This window comes from Bison bison, unplaced genomic scaffold (genome assembly GCF_000754665.1).
Source record: "Bison bison bison isolate TAMUID 2011002044 unplaced genomic scaffold, Bison_UMD1.0 scf7180017859304, whole genome shotgun sequence".
Taxonomy (NCBI): domain Eukaryota; kingdom Metazoa; phylum Chordata; class Mammalia; order Artiodactyla; family Bovidae; genus Bison; species Bison bison.
This window is the reverse complement of record NW_011489876.1, coordinates 980,287-996,862: the sequence shown is the minus strand read 5'-3', so window position 1 is coordinate 996,862 and position 16,576 is coordinate 980,287. Positions and strand designations below refer to the sequence as shown.

General features: G+C 43.8%; 1 protein-coding gene across 1 annotated transcript in view; it reads left to right on the top strand.

Moving 5' to 3' along the window:
- Positions 1–16,576, top strand: part of SH3GL3 (SH3-domain GRB2-like 3) — a 55,109-nt gene that overhangs the window by 12,016 nt on the left and 26,517 nt on the right. The window contains exons 4-7 of the mRNA XM_010830925.1: positions 1,076–1,209; positions 5,050–5,208; positions 11,936–12,039; positions 15,252–15,361. Coding sequence (XP_010829227.1) covers positions 1,076–1,209; positions 5,050–5,208; positions 11,936–12,039; positions 15,252–15,361 — 507 coding nt within the window. The remainder of the gene's footprint in view (positions 1–1,075; positions 1,210–5,049; positions 5,209–11,935; positions 12,040–15,251; positions 15,362–16,576) is intronic.

Here is a 16,576-nt window from a genome sequence, read left to right as displayed (position 1 = left end):
ATCCAGCAATCCCACTGCTGGGCATACACACTGAGGAAACCAGAAGGGAAAGAGACACGTGTACCCCAATGTTCATCGCAGCACTGTTTATAATAGCCAGGACATGGAAGCAACCTAGATGTCCATCAGCAGATGAATGGATAAGAAAGCTGTGGTACATATACACAATGGAGTATTACTCAGCCATTTAAAAGAATACATTTGAATCAGTTCTAATGAGGTGGATGAAACTGGAGCCTATTATACAGAGTGAAGTAAGCCAGAAGGAAAAACACCAATACAGTATACTAACGCATATATATGGAATTTAGAAAGATGGTAACGATAACCCTGTATACGAGACAGCAAAAGAGACAGTGATGTATAGAACAGTCTTATGGACTCTGTGGGAGAGGGAGAGGGTGGGAAGATTTGGGAGAATGGCATTGAAACATGTAAAATATCATGTATGAAACGAGATGCCAGTCCAGGTTCAATGCACGATACTGGATGCTTGGGGCTGGTGCACTGGAACGACCCAGAGGGATGGTATAGGTAGGGAGGAGGGAGGAGGGTTCAGGATGGGGAACACATGTATACCTGTGGTGGATTCATTTTGATATTTGGCAAAACTAATACAATTATGTAAAGTTTAAAAATAAAATAAAATTAATTAAAATAATAAATAAATAAAATAAAAATAAATATAAAAATTGTTACTGAAAAAAATAAAATCAAATCAAGGAGCTTTAACCCCCTCTAGTGGCGGATACGGCAAGTGCCTCAGTCTGTCGGAGCTTTGGTTTTTTTGTTTTTTTTTTTTTTAAACTTTACATAATTGTATTAGTTTTGCCAAATTGGTTTTAATTCTCGGCAGTGGAAAGTGCAGAAGCAGTGAGGAAAATGTGTAAAATGGAGACTTTTTCGTTTTAACATTTTCTTTTCTCAGGGTCAAGATTCAGAGGTCCCAGACTGAGGACCTTGTTTCACATCATTGATCATCACAAACTTTGGGGAAGGAGTTAAATAAATATCACTGTTAACTTAGATTTGAAGTCTGCTAAAGAACCTTTTTTGTTTGTATTCTCTGTTGAAGGCAGTGCATTGATAGAAGTTGGTGAATCCATGAAGCTAATGGCTGAGGTGAAAGACTCTCTTGATATTAATGTAAAGCAAACTTTTATTGATCCACTTCAGTTACTACAAGACAAAGATTTAAAAGAGATTGGGGTAAGTTTTCTAGGCTATAAATCTGCCTGTTGCTACTTAATATGATGTTTACACTGTTTAAAATCATTAGAACATTTCCATAGCGACTCAGTGAAAGCATCATCTTACTGTGGGTGGTAAAATAATAACTCAGTTATGGTAACCTGGCTTACCAGGAAAGAGTCCTAGGACAGTTAGACCTTTATTCTGTGTCTTATTGAAGCCAGCTAGAAGCCAAGCTCAAGATACCTATTTCTACAGTCGTTTTTCACGTAACAAAATGATTCCAGAACTTTGTACTGGTTTTTTGATCATCAAAATCATGCAATACTCGTTGCATCTTTCTTTTTTTTAATGCCACCATCTATTACTTATTTATTGTTTTAACTTTTATGTTATATTAGAGGATAATTGCAATATTGTGATGGTTTCTTCTGTCCATCAGCATGAACCGGCCACAGGTATACACATGTCCCCTCCCTCTTGAAACTCCGTCCCACCTCCCTCCCCATCCACCCCTCTAGGTTATCACAAAGCACTGGCTGGCTTTGGGTTCCCTATGTCATACAGCAAATTCCCACTGGTTATCTGTTTTACATATGGTAATGTATGTGTTTCAGTGTTACTCTAGCAAATCTTTTTTATTTTAGCTTTAAAACATGTGTTATTTTATATAGAAGTATAGCCAATGTTGTGGTAGTTTCAAGTAGACAGCAAAGGGACTCTGCCGTACGTATGCATGTATCCGTTCTCGCCCAAACTCCCCTCCCATCCAGGCTGCGTCTTTCCATTCATTGCACTAGTGATCATTATTTCCCATTACTTCTCATGGAAATCAGTATCTAGGAATCAGCATTTTGTGTTTAGTGTTGGTGTGAGTCTCTTAGTCATATCTGACTCTTTGTGACCCCAAGGACTGTAACCCTCCAGGCTCCTCTGTCCATGGGATTCTCCAGGCAAGAATACTGGGGTGGGTTGCCATTCCCTTTTCCAGAGGATGTTCCCGACCCAGGGACTGAACCCAAGTCTTCTACACTGCAGGCAGATTCTTTACCGTCTGAGCCACCAGGGAAGCCCAATTTTGTGTTTGGAAAATGTTAAAAATGGCCCTCCAGAGCATATCTAGGAGCTTTCAGGGACCCGTAAATAATCACACACCACTTGTTTCGTGGTGTTTTGGCAGATGCGCAAAAGCAGCCTTGAGACTTCCACCCCACCAGGGACTTCTATTCTGGAGGGACAGACTGCACTGAGACCTTCTTTGGGCACCCTCTTGAGAAGCTGCCCAAAAGACCTAACTCCTGGGGCCTTGAGGAGTGATCTGAGTGCAGCTGGGGACAAGCTTGGAAATCATCTGAACTTTGGAGAGATCCCCCTTTTTCTTTTTCAGGCCCAGTGATTCTCCTGGTGTGGTCCCAGGACGAGCAATAGCATCATCATCTCATGTTAGAAATGCAGATTCCTGGGCCGTATCCCAGAGCTTCCCAGGGGAGAGTCCTGGGTGCCCGTGTAGACGTTTAGAATTCACACTGAAACTAAGGGCTATGGAGGAGAGGAGGTTGAACTCGGGGAGGTTGAACGAAAAATGAAAGCATCCATTCAGGAACTCCCAGAACTTTCTGCTACCCCATGCCCAGCACCTCGCTCAGCAGCTTACTCCCACTGTCCTCCTTTTTCTCTTCCACATCAGGGCAATTGGTGTCTGTTCTGCTCCCTCAGCCCAGTCCTCCACTGGGCCCCAGAGTCCTTCATCCTCACCTCCTCAGGGCCTTTGCCACATCCTTCATCCTCTCTCCAGAACCTCCCTTCTTCCCCTTTCTCTCTATTGACTTCTGGTTAATGTTTAAACATATCAGCATGGCAGCCCTTGACTCCCAGCCTCACAGCTCGGCCCCTGCAGTCTACTCTCCACATTGCAGCCAGAGCAGTCTTCCTAAGGGACAAGCCCCCCAGGAGCTGCCCACTGGGAGTAAAGATCCAGCACCTTAGTCCCTAATTCCCAGTCCCTCCTTCTCTCTGTTGATTGACTGATTGGGATTGATAGCTCGCCTCTTCCCACTTGAACTCTTCACCCAGCCTCATTGAATTATGTACAGTCCCCGTGGCACTGGGCTCTCTCTCTATTCTTTGTCGTTCTCCTTTTCCCCCTTCTCCCGGCTAAGCCATCTCACCTCACAGGTCTCAGCTCAGATGTTCTGTCCTTGGGGAAGCTCTTGTTCTCTGCTGGACTTAATCAGGTGCTCCTTGTGCTTCTCTGTTTCTGTTGTTTGGGATAAAGTGCTTTGGAGTAAGGAGTCAGGTTTTGTTCACTTTTGTAGTCACGATGACTAGCACAGCCTTTGTGCTCACAGATTATTATTGAACAGATGATCCTAGAGAAGAGGTATTATGAGCTGTGGGGACACCAAGGTATCTTTCCCAAATGCAGAACCTTTAAACCAAACACCTCCTTTGTGGAAAGACATAATATACAGTTTCTTCTTGTGCTGTTGTCCTTGAAGAAAGAAAGGAACTTCACCGGATGACATTACTCTTCCACTTGACCTGGTTCAGTAGGGTGGCTGGATATGAATGTGGATCCTCAATAGAAAGTGGGATAAATGTTCAAAATACACATAGCCTTAAATGTTTTCCCTATGCAAAAGATAATTTTTAAGTGGTACCTCTTGTTACTCAGCTCTGGTTTGATGGAGAAACTGTATACATTCAAACCTAATACTATAGATGATCAAGACTTGTGTCCAATATTCAGTAGGCTTTTCATAGTCTCAACTATGCTTGGACCTCCTGAGTGGAAAGCCCATTCATTTAACATATGCCTGACATATCTATAAAAGGTCTTGTTGGATTCAAAGAGCTTTTACAGACATTTCATCACCCATAAGTAGCCAGGTTAAGCCCACCTGTCCCCATTTACACCATAGTTGTGGAGGTCTGGAGGGGTTTAGAGACTTGCCCAGAGTCACGGAACATGTAAGAGAGGTGGTTCTGACTTTTTGTCTCGTATTTTTTTCACCCACCCATTGTGGACGTTAGAACCAGTGCTTCCCACTAAAAAGAATAGTCAAGCTACCCACCTGCTTCAGTGGGAGAGTCTGTTTTGACTTCCACTTTCAATATCAAATATCTGTTTTCCAGGGGTTATAATCGTAAACTCCCTTGACCTGTATAGTGATCCCTTCTATAGTATTTCTGACATGAGAGCCCTCAGCTTAAACACAGACTGTAATGGGGAACTTACTACCACAGAAGGCACTGTGTTCCACGAATGGACACCTCTAATATTAGTAATTGTTTTACTTTGTTAAAGAGATCATACTTTTGGTCCTCTGTGTGTATGGCATTCATCAATAGCATTTATTCAACTTATTTTGTAATTATTTGGGAAATTTATGGAAGATCCCTAAGTATTCAAGAGGATACTAGAAATTTGTGCTTTATAATCTACTTCTTAGTGAGGAGTTGCCAAAAGAAACATACATTTTTGGGAGTATAGTTAATTTGGTTGGAAATTACTTGGAAATTAATGGAACTTAACTGAAGGGTTCTATAGAGAACCTTGGAAAATTAATCTAAAAACTGATACTGCATCTTTATGTTCCATATAGACACTCATTCAGTTTATCTTCCATCCATCCATCCATCTACCCATTCAATCATTCCACAAACATTCCTGGTTGACCAGCAGTGAAAGTCGCTGCTAATAGATGCCGAGTGCATGCAGAAGAAGTGTAAGGTGGGGTCCTGCCCCCTAGAATTTATGCTGAGAAAAAGCAGTGACTATTTTCATAGAAATGCCAACAGTCTGTTTGTGTTGTGTTTGAGTGTAACAGTTCTTTGAAGGACTCCTTTGTCTCTTAGCACCACCTGAAAAAGCTGGAAGGCCGCCGCCTGGATTACGATTATAAAAAGAAGCGAGTAGGTAAGATACCAGATGAAGAAGTCAGACAAGCAGTAGAAAAATTTGAAGAGTCAAAGGAGTTGGCTGAAAGAAGCATGTTTAATTTTTTAGAAAATGATGTAAGTATTTACACCAAACAGGAGACTTTAATGTGAATGAAAATGTTGACTGTATGACAAGTGTCAGCATGCTGAGGAACTTGGGAGCCTTAGTTGTTACATATTTCTGGAATTTTCCATAACCATTATCTCCTGCCTCAGAAATAGCTTCAGACATCTAGCAAGTCCAGACTCAATGTTTATCCTGGGATTACCTCAGAGATGTGCTCAGGTCAGCCCTGGGGAGGTGGGATTGTCTTGGGTGAAGTGCGAGGTAGACCTGCCGTTGTGATATTTGAGGCTATGCTATTGGTGGTTTTGCAGGTGAATGGAAAGCCCAAGAATATGGTAATTTGCAGTCTTGCTAAAAATGAAATGTGCTCTGTGAGGCAGATGTTTGAGGAGGAGCAGCTTCCTTGGCTCATGGGAAGCCTCACTCATCATCCAGCTCTCCGAGCCTTTGCTTGTCACAGTGAAGCTTCAGGATATAAAAGCATGGCCTGAGTTTTCCAGCTGTGCCCTTGTAGTACCTGTGAACTTGGGGATTGTGAAGGTCTTGACACAGATCCCTCAGAAATGCTAACATTCTCTTGTACCATGATTCTTGCCACCGGCTCTTATTTTATTTGTACAAGTAAAGTTAGATTTTGTGTGCACGCTCAGTCGCTCAGTCGTTTGCAGCTCTTTGCCGCCCATGGACCGTAGCCCACCAGGCTCTCCATCCATGGGATTTCCCGGGCAAGGATACTGGAGTGGGTGGCCATTCCCTTCTCCAAGGGATCTTCCTGACTCCGAGATCGAACCCGCGTCTCCTGGGAAGCCCAGGTGGAAATGAAACTAAACAGATGGTAACCCCCAAGTGGACACCATGAAGGTTGAAAGCCACTCTTCTTTGCCTTGGCAATGAGAGGTCATTTGGCATTTGGCATTTTTCAAGAACACTTGGCCACCTGCCTCCCTCTGGAGTTCCTGCCCTAAGCCTGGCCTTGGTGAGGCCATGAGCCACCTCAGCCCAGCATTACTTTGGACCTATTTGTTGAACACTCCAACCTGTTGGAACAAGTCAGAGGATTTATATATCTGCAAAACTATGTTCTACTTACAATAATTTATTAAAAGGTACATTGAAGTCTTGCATCTTTTGAGTCAAGTCAAGCCAGGTGTCCTGAGCACCTTTTATGTGCCATGGTGATGTCAAGGGAAGATTATGTTCAGTGTTGACAAGACATTAATCCTGGAGGAAACAATTTGAAATTCCCATGTCCATTAGACCCCAGTGCCGAGAAGCACATTCTATTATGTTTCTCCTTTTAAATATTTTATCAGATTTGTTTTCTTTTTACACTTTATGAAAAATGAGAAGCGGTATAACAGTTTTCCCTTGTTTGCTTTCCCTTAAAAATACAAATTTCCTTGAAATTATCCTTGAACCATAGGCCATTTGGTTTAGTTTTGTCTTGGGTTGCCATATTGATTCAAAAATGAAGTATTTAGAGAGTGTTTTGAGAGGCATCAGATGCATGTATTCCTTATTGGGCTGCAGTAAAGATTGCCCCTCCAGCCCTGTGCCCTTTAGAGATGGATTTAAACTCTGAGGCAAACATGCTGTCTAGCCCACGTGCTTTGTCATGATCTTCATTCACGATCTTTGATAAGCTATCGCAAAGTACGCCATTAGGGAGGCCTGAATCAGTTTCTCTACCCTTGGTAGTTGACCCAAGAGACCTGTTTTCCTTCTAGTACCAATCAAAATCAGAAATAATCCCTTCCTTATAAAAGCTCAGTCATTCGTCCATTTGTTGACAGGGACACTATTCTGCTTGTCTCAAATGAATTAACCCATTTCCATGCTACCCTGGGAGAAGGCTAGTTTGTAACTCAGGCCTCACAGAGGCATGAATTTCAGGGTTCCCCCTAAAGTTTCCTTTAGCAGGTAAAGGTGGGGTGGTTTCTTTCAGCTCTGAGGAGCATGGTCTGCTCCCTCGTTTCAGGACCTGGGTCTACATCTCCATGGAAATCGACCATTGAGATGGGAAGAGATCAAAATAAGGAAAGGGTGAAGGCCTTTGCAGGCTTCCTTGGTACTAGATTCCTTCTCTTTCTCTTCCCACCTTTCCTTGTGCTGTTTTTAGCCACAGTGGTCCTTACCCATCTGTGCTGTGGTTGCTGATTCTCGAGATAATGACAGTGCTAAGGACCTGATGGTGGTGGTGAAGATGACAGTGACGAGAGCTGCCATTTACGAAGTGACTCATGAGAGGGAGGCTGCTCTTAACTTTGCCTCTCCCAGGTTTAGAGTCGAGAAGACTCACAAGTTATTGTGGAAGCTCCGGAAGACTGCCTTCATCCTCTTCTTGTGGCAACCGCAGTTAGACCCAGAAAAGGACAGCCTTGTCTTTTTCCACGACAGTGTCTGGCTACCTCCAGGTGGTCTGGCAGTCTTGTTGAGGAGGAAAGGTCTGGAAAATGTTCTCCAGTTCCCCTTGATTCTCTGGCCAACGGGCCATTTGTAGGGGTTTCCAGGTGAGGTTGCTTATCTGTCTTCTCCATCTACATTCTCCCCACTGAGAGGCAGGGGGGCAGGCATACAAGGACGACAAACCAGCCCCCTGCCTGGAGGACAGGACCATCTGGAAAATCATGTGGGCAGCTTGGGCCTGTGCCCATGTGGGGCTCCAGCTGCCTCCCCCAGGCCTGGTCTAGCCTGTAGAGCCACCCTCGGGGAGTGGGTGGGCCGAGCAGAAAAGTCGCTTCACAAACCCACTCTCTTCAAGAAAACAGACCTCCCGGGCCAAGACCCTCTTATCTTTCCAGTGCAGGGTCCATTCGCCCTGATCTCATCAATCAAACAGACCTCCTCCTCCTCCTCCTCTGGTGTGGAAGGAAGGAAGGGGTGGTGAGAAGGACCTGAGTGGTTCACACTAACACTCCTAAGGGAAAGTGGCATCTGTTTTCCTGCCTATTGGGGGCAGAGTTGGGAATGCGAGAATCAGAGAAGAGTCCCCTTTGCCCCCCCACTGTTGTCCCTGGGGGACTTGTTAGTAAGAGTGGGGCTGGAGGCCTCAAGCATTACTTCACCTCTGGCTGGGGGCTGAGCAGCTTCCTTATTCTACACGCAGGTGCAAGCAGGAGGTGTTTGGGGCCCCGAGCTTTCCCAGGAGCCCAGAGGGGCAGGTCTAGGATGGTTCCTTTGCTGGGTCAGGCTGGGACTGCCAGTGCCCTCAGAGGCACCCAGAGCAATGCCCCCTAGGAGAGGGGCCCTTGTACCCCTGGCAGTGAGCTCTGAGGTGGGGGTACAGGGTATTCAGAAGTTGGTTCCCAGTCTCCACTGCCACTTTTTTTCAATTATTTTTACGTATTTGGCTGTGCTGGGTCTTAGTTATGGTGCTCAGAATGTTTAGTGGAGGCATGTGAACTCTTAGTTGTGGCACTTGGGATCTAGTTCCCTGACCAGGGATTGAACCCAGGCCCCCCCTGCATTGGGAGTGGGGAGTCTTAGCCACTGGACCACCAGGGAAGTCCCCCCACTGCCATTTTCTTGGGAATGCTGAATCACCGCAAGACCTGTTAACATGCTCCTCTTCTGTCTTTGCAGAGAGGTTTATTCCTCATGACTTGACATAATGGAATGTAGGTCTTTGACTTTGGCAAGAGCCAGAAATACCACACAGAAGATGCCATTTCCCCAGCTCCATGAAGGCAGGCATCTGCAGCATTCTCTATGCTCTCCTGATACAAACGCCCAGCCTGGGAACCCTCCCTCTGTCTATGGGCTCCCAGGACAAGTGGACTGACTAGATTCCAGATTCCTGGGTGCTTTTCATTGGTCTAGAGTGGAGTTTCCCAAAATTTATTCCACAGGATGTAGTTTGTGTTTTGTCAATAATGTCTCCACGGTCAAATAAGTTTGGGAAACCCTGGGTTAACCAAAACTAGACAGGTTTTCTTTATCACAAGGCTTTTCGGATTATATGAATATATGAAAAATTAATCTCTAAGAGAGTCCTAAGAGAGAATACACAAGGCAGTTTCTCAGTTATTTGATCATAGAACTCTTCCACACCACTGTCATTACTATTGAATGAATGAGTGTGTGCTCAGTTGTGTCCGACTTTTTGCAACCCTTTGGACTGTAGCCTGCCAGGCTCCTCTATCCATGGGATTTTCCAGGCAAGAATACTGAAGTGGGTTGCCATTTCCTCCTCCAGGGGATCTTCCTGACCCAGGAATCGAACCTGAGTCCCTTGAGTCTCCTGTGTCTCCTGTATGGCAGGCAGTTTCTTTACCTGCTAAGCCATTAGGGAATTTATAACTGTTATTTTATTGACATATCAAGGGACCTGTGATATATGGAAGAAGACATCTAGGAAGTACTGCACTAGTAGAAAGAAAGCACATCCAACAGAGAGTGAACGACCTGTTCTATGGTTTTGGCTTTGCTTCTGCTTAGTCACATGCCCCTAGAAAGTGACTTTTGGGACTTCCCTGGTGGTCCAATGGTTAAGACTTTACCTTCCAATGCAGATGGTGCGGGTTCAATCCCTGGTCAGGGAACTAGGATCCTACATGCCTTGTGGCTACAAAAAAAACCCAAACAAACAAACAAACAAAAAACAAAAAAAACACACCATAAAACAGAAGCAATATTTTAACAAATTCAATAAAGATTTTAAACATGGTTCACATTAAAAAAAATACACTCCCTTAAAAAAAAAGTTGGGCTTCTCTGGTGGCTCAGTGGTAAAGAATTCACCTGTCAATGCAGGAGACATGGGTTCAACCCCTGATCCGTGAAGATCTCACATGTTGTGGAGCAACTGAGCCCATGCTCCACAACCAGAGAAACCACCACAATGAGAAGGCTGTGTACCCCAACTAGAGAGTAGCCCTTACTTGCCACAGCTAGAGAAGAGCCTGTGCAGCAATGAAGACCCAGCACCGCCAAAAGTAAATAAATAAAATTATTTTTAAAATATGTATGTATATATATAAATTAACCTTACTAAAGACAGAGGAGTGTGGTGCAGTTGTTAACCAGCCACAGCTCTTGCACTGTAAGGAATCTGAAGCAGATTCTGCTGTGATCCTGTTAGACCATGGTTCTGGACTTGTTTAAGAGTGTGTGTAAAAGCCAAAGAGGTGAAACTTAAATCCTTAGAATTTTGCAGGGGCCAGGCTGTCTTTGTTTTGTTTATTGAGTTTTTGGAAATTTCAGGCTTAGGCTTGTTGCTTTTCCAGCCACAGAATGTGGTTATGTAAATGTGATATGATGGGATTTCATTGTGCAGACGCGGATCACAAAATGACCCAAGCGGAAGTTCATGTAGATCTTACGTGAACAGGGAGCCTGTGTTTAAAATGGCGTGCGTGGGCAAGGAGAATTAAAGTGTAGACAGATAAAGCACAGTCAATAATAGAAAATGAAAATAGCTTAGGTCTTTGAAGGCAAAGGAGCCCATGATTGGTTTTGCAGGGTGAATGTGTAGGAGGGACTAAGAAGGCAGACTTTCCCCTAAGTTACTTAGAAATGAAGTAGGGAAATGAGGTATACACTTTGGGGAAGTTTAGGAAAGAGGGGGATTGATTTCGGTTTGTGCTTTGTCTGGTTCTGGAGTTCATGCATTCACTCTTGGAACCCCTTGCCTCCCCATCACCTCCACCTAGTGGTCCCTCCTCTGAGGCTTGTGGAAATCAGCTCCATTCATCCCTCCTTTCTGTTGCAGCCCCCCAGACATATAGAAAGCTGGGGGCAGAGCTCTGATACCCCACAGGAGATGTCTCTTCTTCAAATTTTGCATCCCCAGGTCTTCGGGGCTCTCTATATAACATAACTTTTTGATTTTATTTTCTTTCATCCACTGTAATTTGGTCTCAAATTTCATGAATGTCTTGGTTCATGGGAAAGAGACATGCCAGAGTCTTCCTGGTTCATTCCTTTGGGTTGTTTATTTCAGGGAAATTATTTTGTGCTGATGGCAATAAATATATACAGGGGGCTGGCATATCTTTGCCCTGGGGCACGATCTGCTCCCTGGCTTCTTTTCTTATCTGAAAACAGCTTGTGTGCTGCTCAGTTGCTTGTCGTGTCTGACTCTTTGCGACCCCATGGACTATAGCCCACCAGACTCCTCTGTCCATGGGGATTCTCCAGGCAAGAATACTGGAGTGGGTTGCCATTTCCTCCTCCAGAGGATCTTCCTAACCCAGGGATTGAACCTGCATCTCCTGTGTCTTCTGCATTGACAGGCGGATTCTTTACCACTGCGCCACCTGGGAAGCCTGAAAACAGCTTAATTTACTTACTTTCTTGATGTGACTTAGCTCAAAATTGCCCGTAGAGACACTTCACTAAGAAAGCAAATTCATTTACTAAATATTGGCTTGAGTTGTCATTGGAAAAGTTTTATCTCTCTTTTTTCAGATTCATGAGCTTTATAGCATACACATCTCCCAAGAATATCATCTAATTGGAAAAACAGACTTTTTTTATTGAGCTAAAGCAGCTTCATAATCAAAACTAGATTTGAACATGTTTCTCCAGCATGTCTAGCTCTCTACTATGACCTGTGTGATTATTACTTTGTGATGAAATGAAATGAAATCGACCAGAGCCCAGGCAGACAGGGTTGTTGTTGGTGGTGGGTGGGGGTCTGCCCTGAAAAGCTGGGTCTGGGTCGCCAGTCTCTCCTCTATCTGAACATGACCCAGGCGCTGGCCTCCATGGAGTCATTTTCCACTTGTGCCGCAGGTAGAACAAGTCAGCCAGCTGGCCGTGTTTGTCGAGGCCGCTTTAGATTATCACAGACAGTCCACAGAGATTCTGCAGGAGCTGCAGAGCAAGCTACAGATGAGGTAAGTGCCTCCCCATTGACTACCAGACAAGGGCTGCAGAGTTGAAGTCAGTAGAAATCCATCTCTGTCTCTCTCTTCAGTTCCCCCTTCCCACTGCCTCTTTCTGTGTTGAATTTTCTTCCACTGGCTTTCATGGTTGGGTGCAGATTGTGCTGAGATAATAACCGTATGACTTTGTCCAGTAGGACAGAACCTGGAAAGGAGGTCTGGCAGCTTTTCTCCTTTCTCGTTTTGCTCAAGTCCCTTATTCTATGACCTGTGTTTAGGGCAACCCAGGTTGCACACTTGCCTTGGAGTTCAGCCCTTTCAGAGAGGTCCTGTCTTCCTTGCTGACATGATGAGAGTTTAGCTGAAGGTGGGATGGCATAGGGCCACTCCCCAACATCTAGGGATGTAGGGAGGAGTGAGATGGTCTTCAGACAGTGTGTATTAATAGTTTCAGGTGTATAGCAAAGTGAATCAGTTATACATATACATACATCCCTTGGTTGGGAAGATCCCCTGGAGAAGGGAATGGCTACCCACTCCAGTATTCTTGCCTGGAGAATCCCACGGACAGAGGAGCCTGGTGGGCTACAGTCCATGGGGTTGCAAAGAGCTGGGTACTTTTCACTCGTTTTTAAGATTATTTTCTTGTATAGGCCATGACAGAGTATTGAGTAGAGTTCCCTGTGCTATACAGTAGGTTCTTGTGTGTGTGTGCTCAGTCACTCAGTCATATCTGATTCTTTGTGACCCCATGGAGTGTAGCCTGCCAGGCTCCTCTGTCCGTGGGATTCTCCAGGCAAGAATACTGGAGTTGGTTGCCATTTCCTACTCCAAGGGATCTTCCTGACCTAGGGGTCAAACTGCATCTCCTGCATTGGCAGGCGGATTCTTTACCACTGAGCCACTGGGGAAGCCCACCACATAGTATGTAATTATCTCGAACAAGATGTATTTTTACTTTCCCAGGACAAATATCGGGGCATGTTTATAATATTGACTCTGATACTGAAAGAGCCAAAAACGCCCCTGAGTGGTCAAAGAAAGATTGCTGTGTTCCTCGTAACTTTACTGATGAGCGTACTGTTGACTTTTCTGAAAATCAGTGATATAGGTATCATGCATTGCAACCCTGTTAATTGAAACACTGGGTTGAAATACTACTCTATCTTTTGACCAAATGTGAGAACAGATAATTGTGTTACATGGGATTATCATAATGAGTAAATTTGGAGGGATTTTGGCTTAAATCAATGCAATAATTATAAAAGGAAGACACAAGATGTGTCCAGTCTCTGAATCATCCACTTTCTAAGGCAGGTAGTTCATCTCCTCCTCACATGTGTGTCTTTTCATAATTCTACCTTTATAAGAGGAAAAAGAGAAGGAAGTGATCATTGTTGAGTGCCCAGTTCATCCCTGGTACTTGCTAGATGCCTCAGAGACTTTATGAGAGAAAATACTTTATAAATACAGACATACCTTGGAGATACTGAGAATTTGGTTCCAGACTACCACAATAAATTGAATATTGCAGTAAAGTGAGTCACATGAATATTTGGGCTTTCCAGTGCATATGAAAGTTATGTTTATGCTAAACTGTAGTCTTTTAAGTGTGAAATAGCATTATGTCTAAGGAAAACAAAAAAACAAAAAAAACCACCAACCCAAATGTTGGGTTGGCCCAAACGTTTGTTTTGGGGTTTTTCTGTAACACTTTATGGAAAAAACCCAAATGAATGTTTTGGTTAGCCCAATATATGCTCTAATTTAAAAATATTTATTGTTAAAAATGCTAACCATCACCTGAGTCTTTAGCAAGTCCTAATCTTTTTTGCTGGTGAAGCATCTTGCCTTAATGTTGATGTCTGTTCAATAATCAGGGTGGTTGTTGCTGAAGGTTGGGGCAGCTGTGACAATTTCATAAAGTAAGACAATGAAGTTTGCAGCATCAGTTGACTCTGCCTTTTACAGACGAGTTCTCTGTAGCAGGTAGTGCTGTTGGATAGCATTTTACCCACAGTAGAACCTCTTTCATAATTGAAGTCAACCCTCTCAAACTCAGCTGCTGCTTTATCAACTAAGTCATATTATATTCTGGATCTCTGTTGCCATTCCAACAGTCTTCACAGCATCTTCACCAGGAATAGATGCCATCTCAAGAAGCCACTTTCTTTCCTCATCTATAGGAAGCATCTCCTCATTCATTCAAGTTTTATCAGAGGATTGCAGCAATTCAGTCACATCTTCAGGCTCCACTTCTAGTTCTCTCACTCTTTCTACCACATCTGCAGTGACCTCCTTCACTGAAATCTTGAACCCCCCAAAGTCATCCATTAGCTACATCCAGACCCCTACAACTCTCCCCATAGCAGCAATAAAGCTGTTTGGCTTTCTTATCATTTGTGTGTTCACTGGAGAAGCATTTTTCATTTCCTTCAAGAATTTTTCCTTTGCATCCACAACTTGGCTGTGTGGTACAAGAAGCTTAGGTTTTGACTTCTCCTGGCTTTTAATGTGCCTTCCTTACTAAGCTTAATAATTTCTAGCTTTTGATTTAAAGTGAGTGATATGAGACTTTCACTTGAAGACTTAGAGGCCATTATAGGGTTATCAGTTGGCCTAATTTCAATATTGTTGTGTCTCAGGGAATAGGGAGGCCCGAGGAGAAGGAGAGAGATGGGGGAACAGCTGGAGGTGGTAGGTAGAATAGTCAGAACACACATTTATCAATTAAGCTTGCCAGCTCACATGCCACTGTTTCTGGGGCCCATATTAATTACAACAGTAAACATCAAAGATCTCTAATCACAGATCACCACAACAGATAGAATAACTAAGAAAAAAGTTTGAAATATTTGGGGAATTATCAAATGGGATACAGAGATGCAAAGTGAGAAAATGCTCTTGGAAAAATGGCACCCAGAGACTTGCTGTAACAAAGAGTTGCCACAAACCTTCAGTTGTTTCTTTTTTTTTTTTTTTTTAAAGCAGATATCTGCAAAGTGCAATAAAATGAGGTATGTCTGCATATAGCCAAAAAACTACATTTGGCATATCAAAGCCATCACTTTGGGCTACTCAAGGGTCAATGTGTAAAAATCACCCCGTTCATGACCATCACCTTAGGACCTAAATGTGTAGGTCCACAAGGCAGAACAAATGTAGGTTTGGAGGCTTTGAATTTTTCATCAAATGTCTGACTGATCTTAAAATGTGTATCACAGGATATCGGCTGCATCCAACGTCCCCAAGCGAGAATACAAGCCACGACCCATAAAAAGGAGCCCCAGCGAGCTCAATGGGGTGTCCACCGCCTCCTCAGCAAAGACAACAGGTGAGCTGACCGTTCTGTGGGTACCGCATGCCCTTCTGCAAGGCTCTCCTGTAAGTGCTTGCTCACTGCTCATTGCTGTATTCTGTGTGGCTACACTGAGACCCTGAATTTCTCTCTTAGGTTATTTGGTAAATTCCCTTTCCCCCTTAGTAATGCACCCTTTCCTGCTTCCTTGTATTGAGTACTTACATCAAGGATGAATTCCACACCGTTCAGTTCAGTTCAGTTGCTCAGTCATGTCCGACTCCATGAACCACAGCACACCAGGCCTCCCTGTCCCTCACCATCTCCCAGAGTCCACCCAAACCCATGTCCATTGAGTCGGTGATGCCATCCAACCATCTCATCCTCTGTTGACCCCCTCTCCTCCTGCCCTCAATCTTTCCCGGTCTTTTCAAATGACTCAGCTCTTCGCATCAGGTGGCCAAAGTATTGGAGTTTCAGCTTCAACATCAGTCCTTCCAATGAACACTCAGGACTCATCTCCTTTAGGATGAACTGGTTGGATCTCCTTGCAGTCCAAGGGACTCTCAAGAGTCTTCTCCAACACCACAGTTCAAAAGCATCAATTCTTTAACACTCAGCTTTCTTTATAGTCCAACTCTCACATCCATACATGACCACTGGAAAAACCACAGCCTTGATGAGACGGACCTTTGTTGACAAAGTAATGTCTCTGCTTTTTAAAATGCTGTCTAAGTTTGTCATAACTTTCCTTACAAGGAGTAAGCGTTTTTTAATTTCATGGCTGCAATCACCATCTGCAGTGATTTTGGAGCCCCAAAAAATAAAGTCTGACACTGTTTCCACTGTTTCCCCATCTATTTGCCATGAAGTGATGGGACTAGATGCCATGATCTTAGTTTTCTGAATGTTGAGCTTTAAGCCAACTTTTTTACTCTCCTCTTTCACTTTCATCAAGAGGCTCTTTAGTTCTTCTTCACTTTCTGCCATAAGGGTGGTGTCATCTGCATATCTGAGGTTATTAATATTTCTCCCAGCAATCTTGATTCCAGCTTGTGCTTCTTCCAGCCCAGCATTTCTCATGATGTACTCTGCATATAAGTTAAATAAGCAGGGTGACAATATACAGCCTTGACATACTCCTTTTCCTATTTGGAACCAGTCTGTTGTTCCATGTCCAGTTCTAACTATTGCTTCCTGACCTGCATACAGGTTTCTCAAGAGGCAGATCAGGTAGTCTGGTATTCCCAT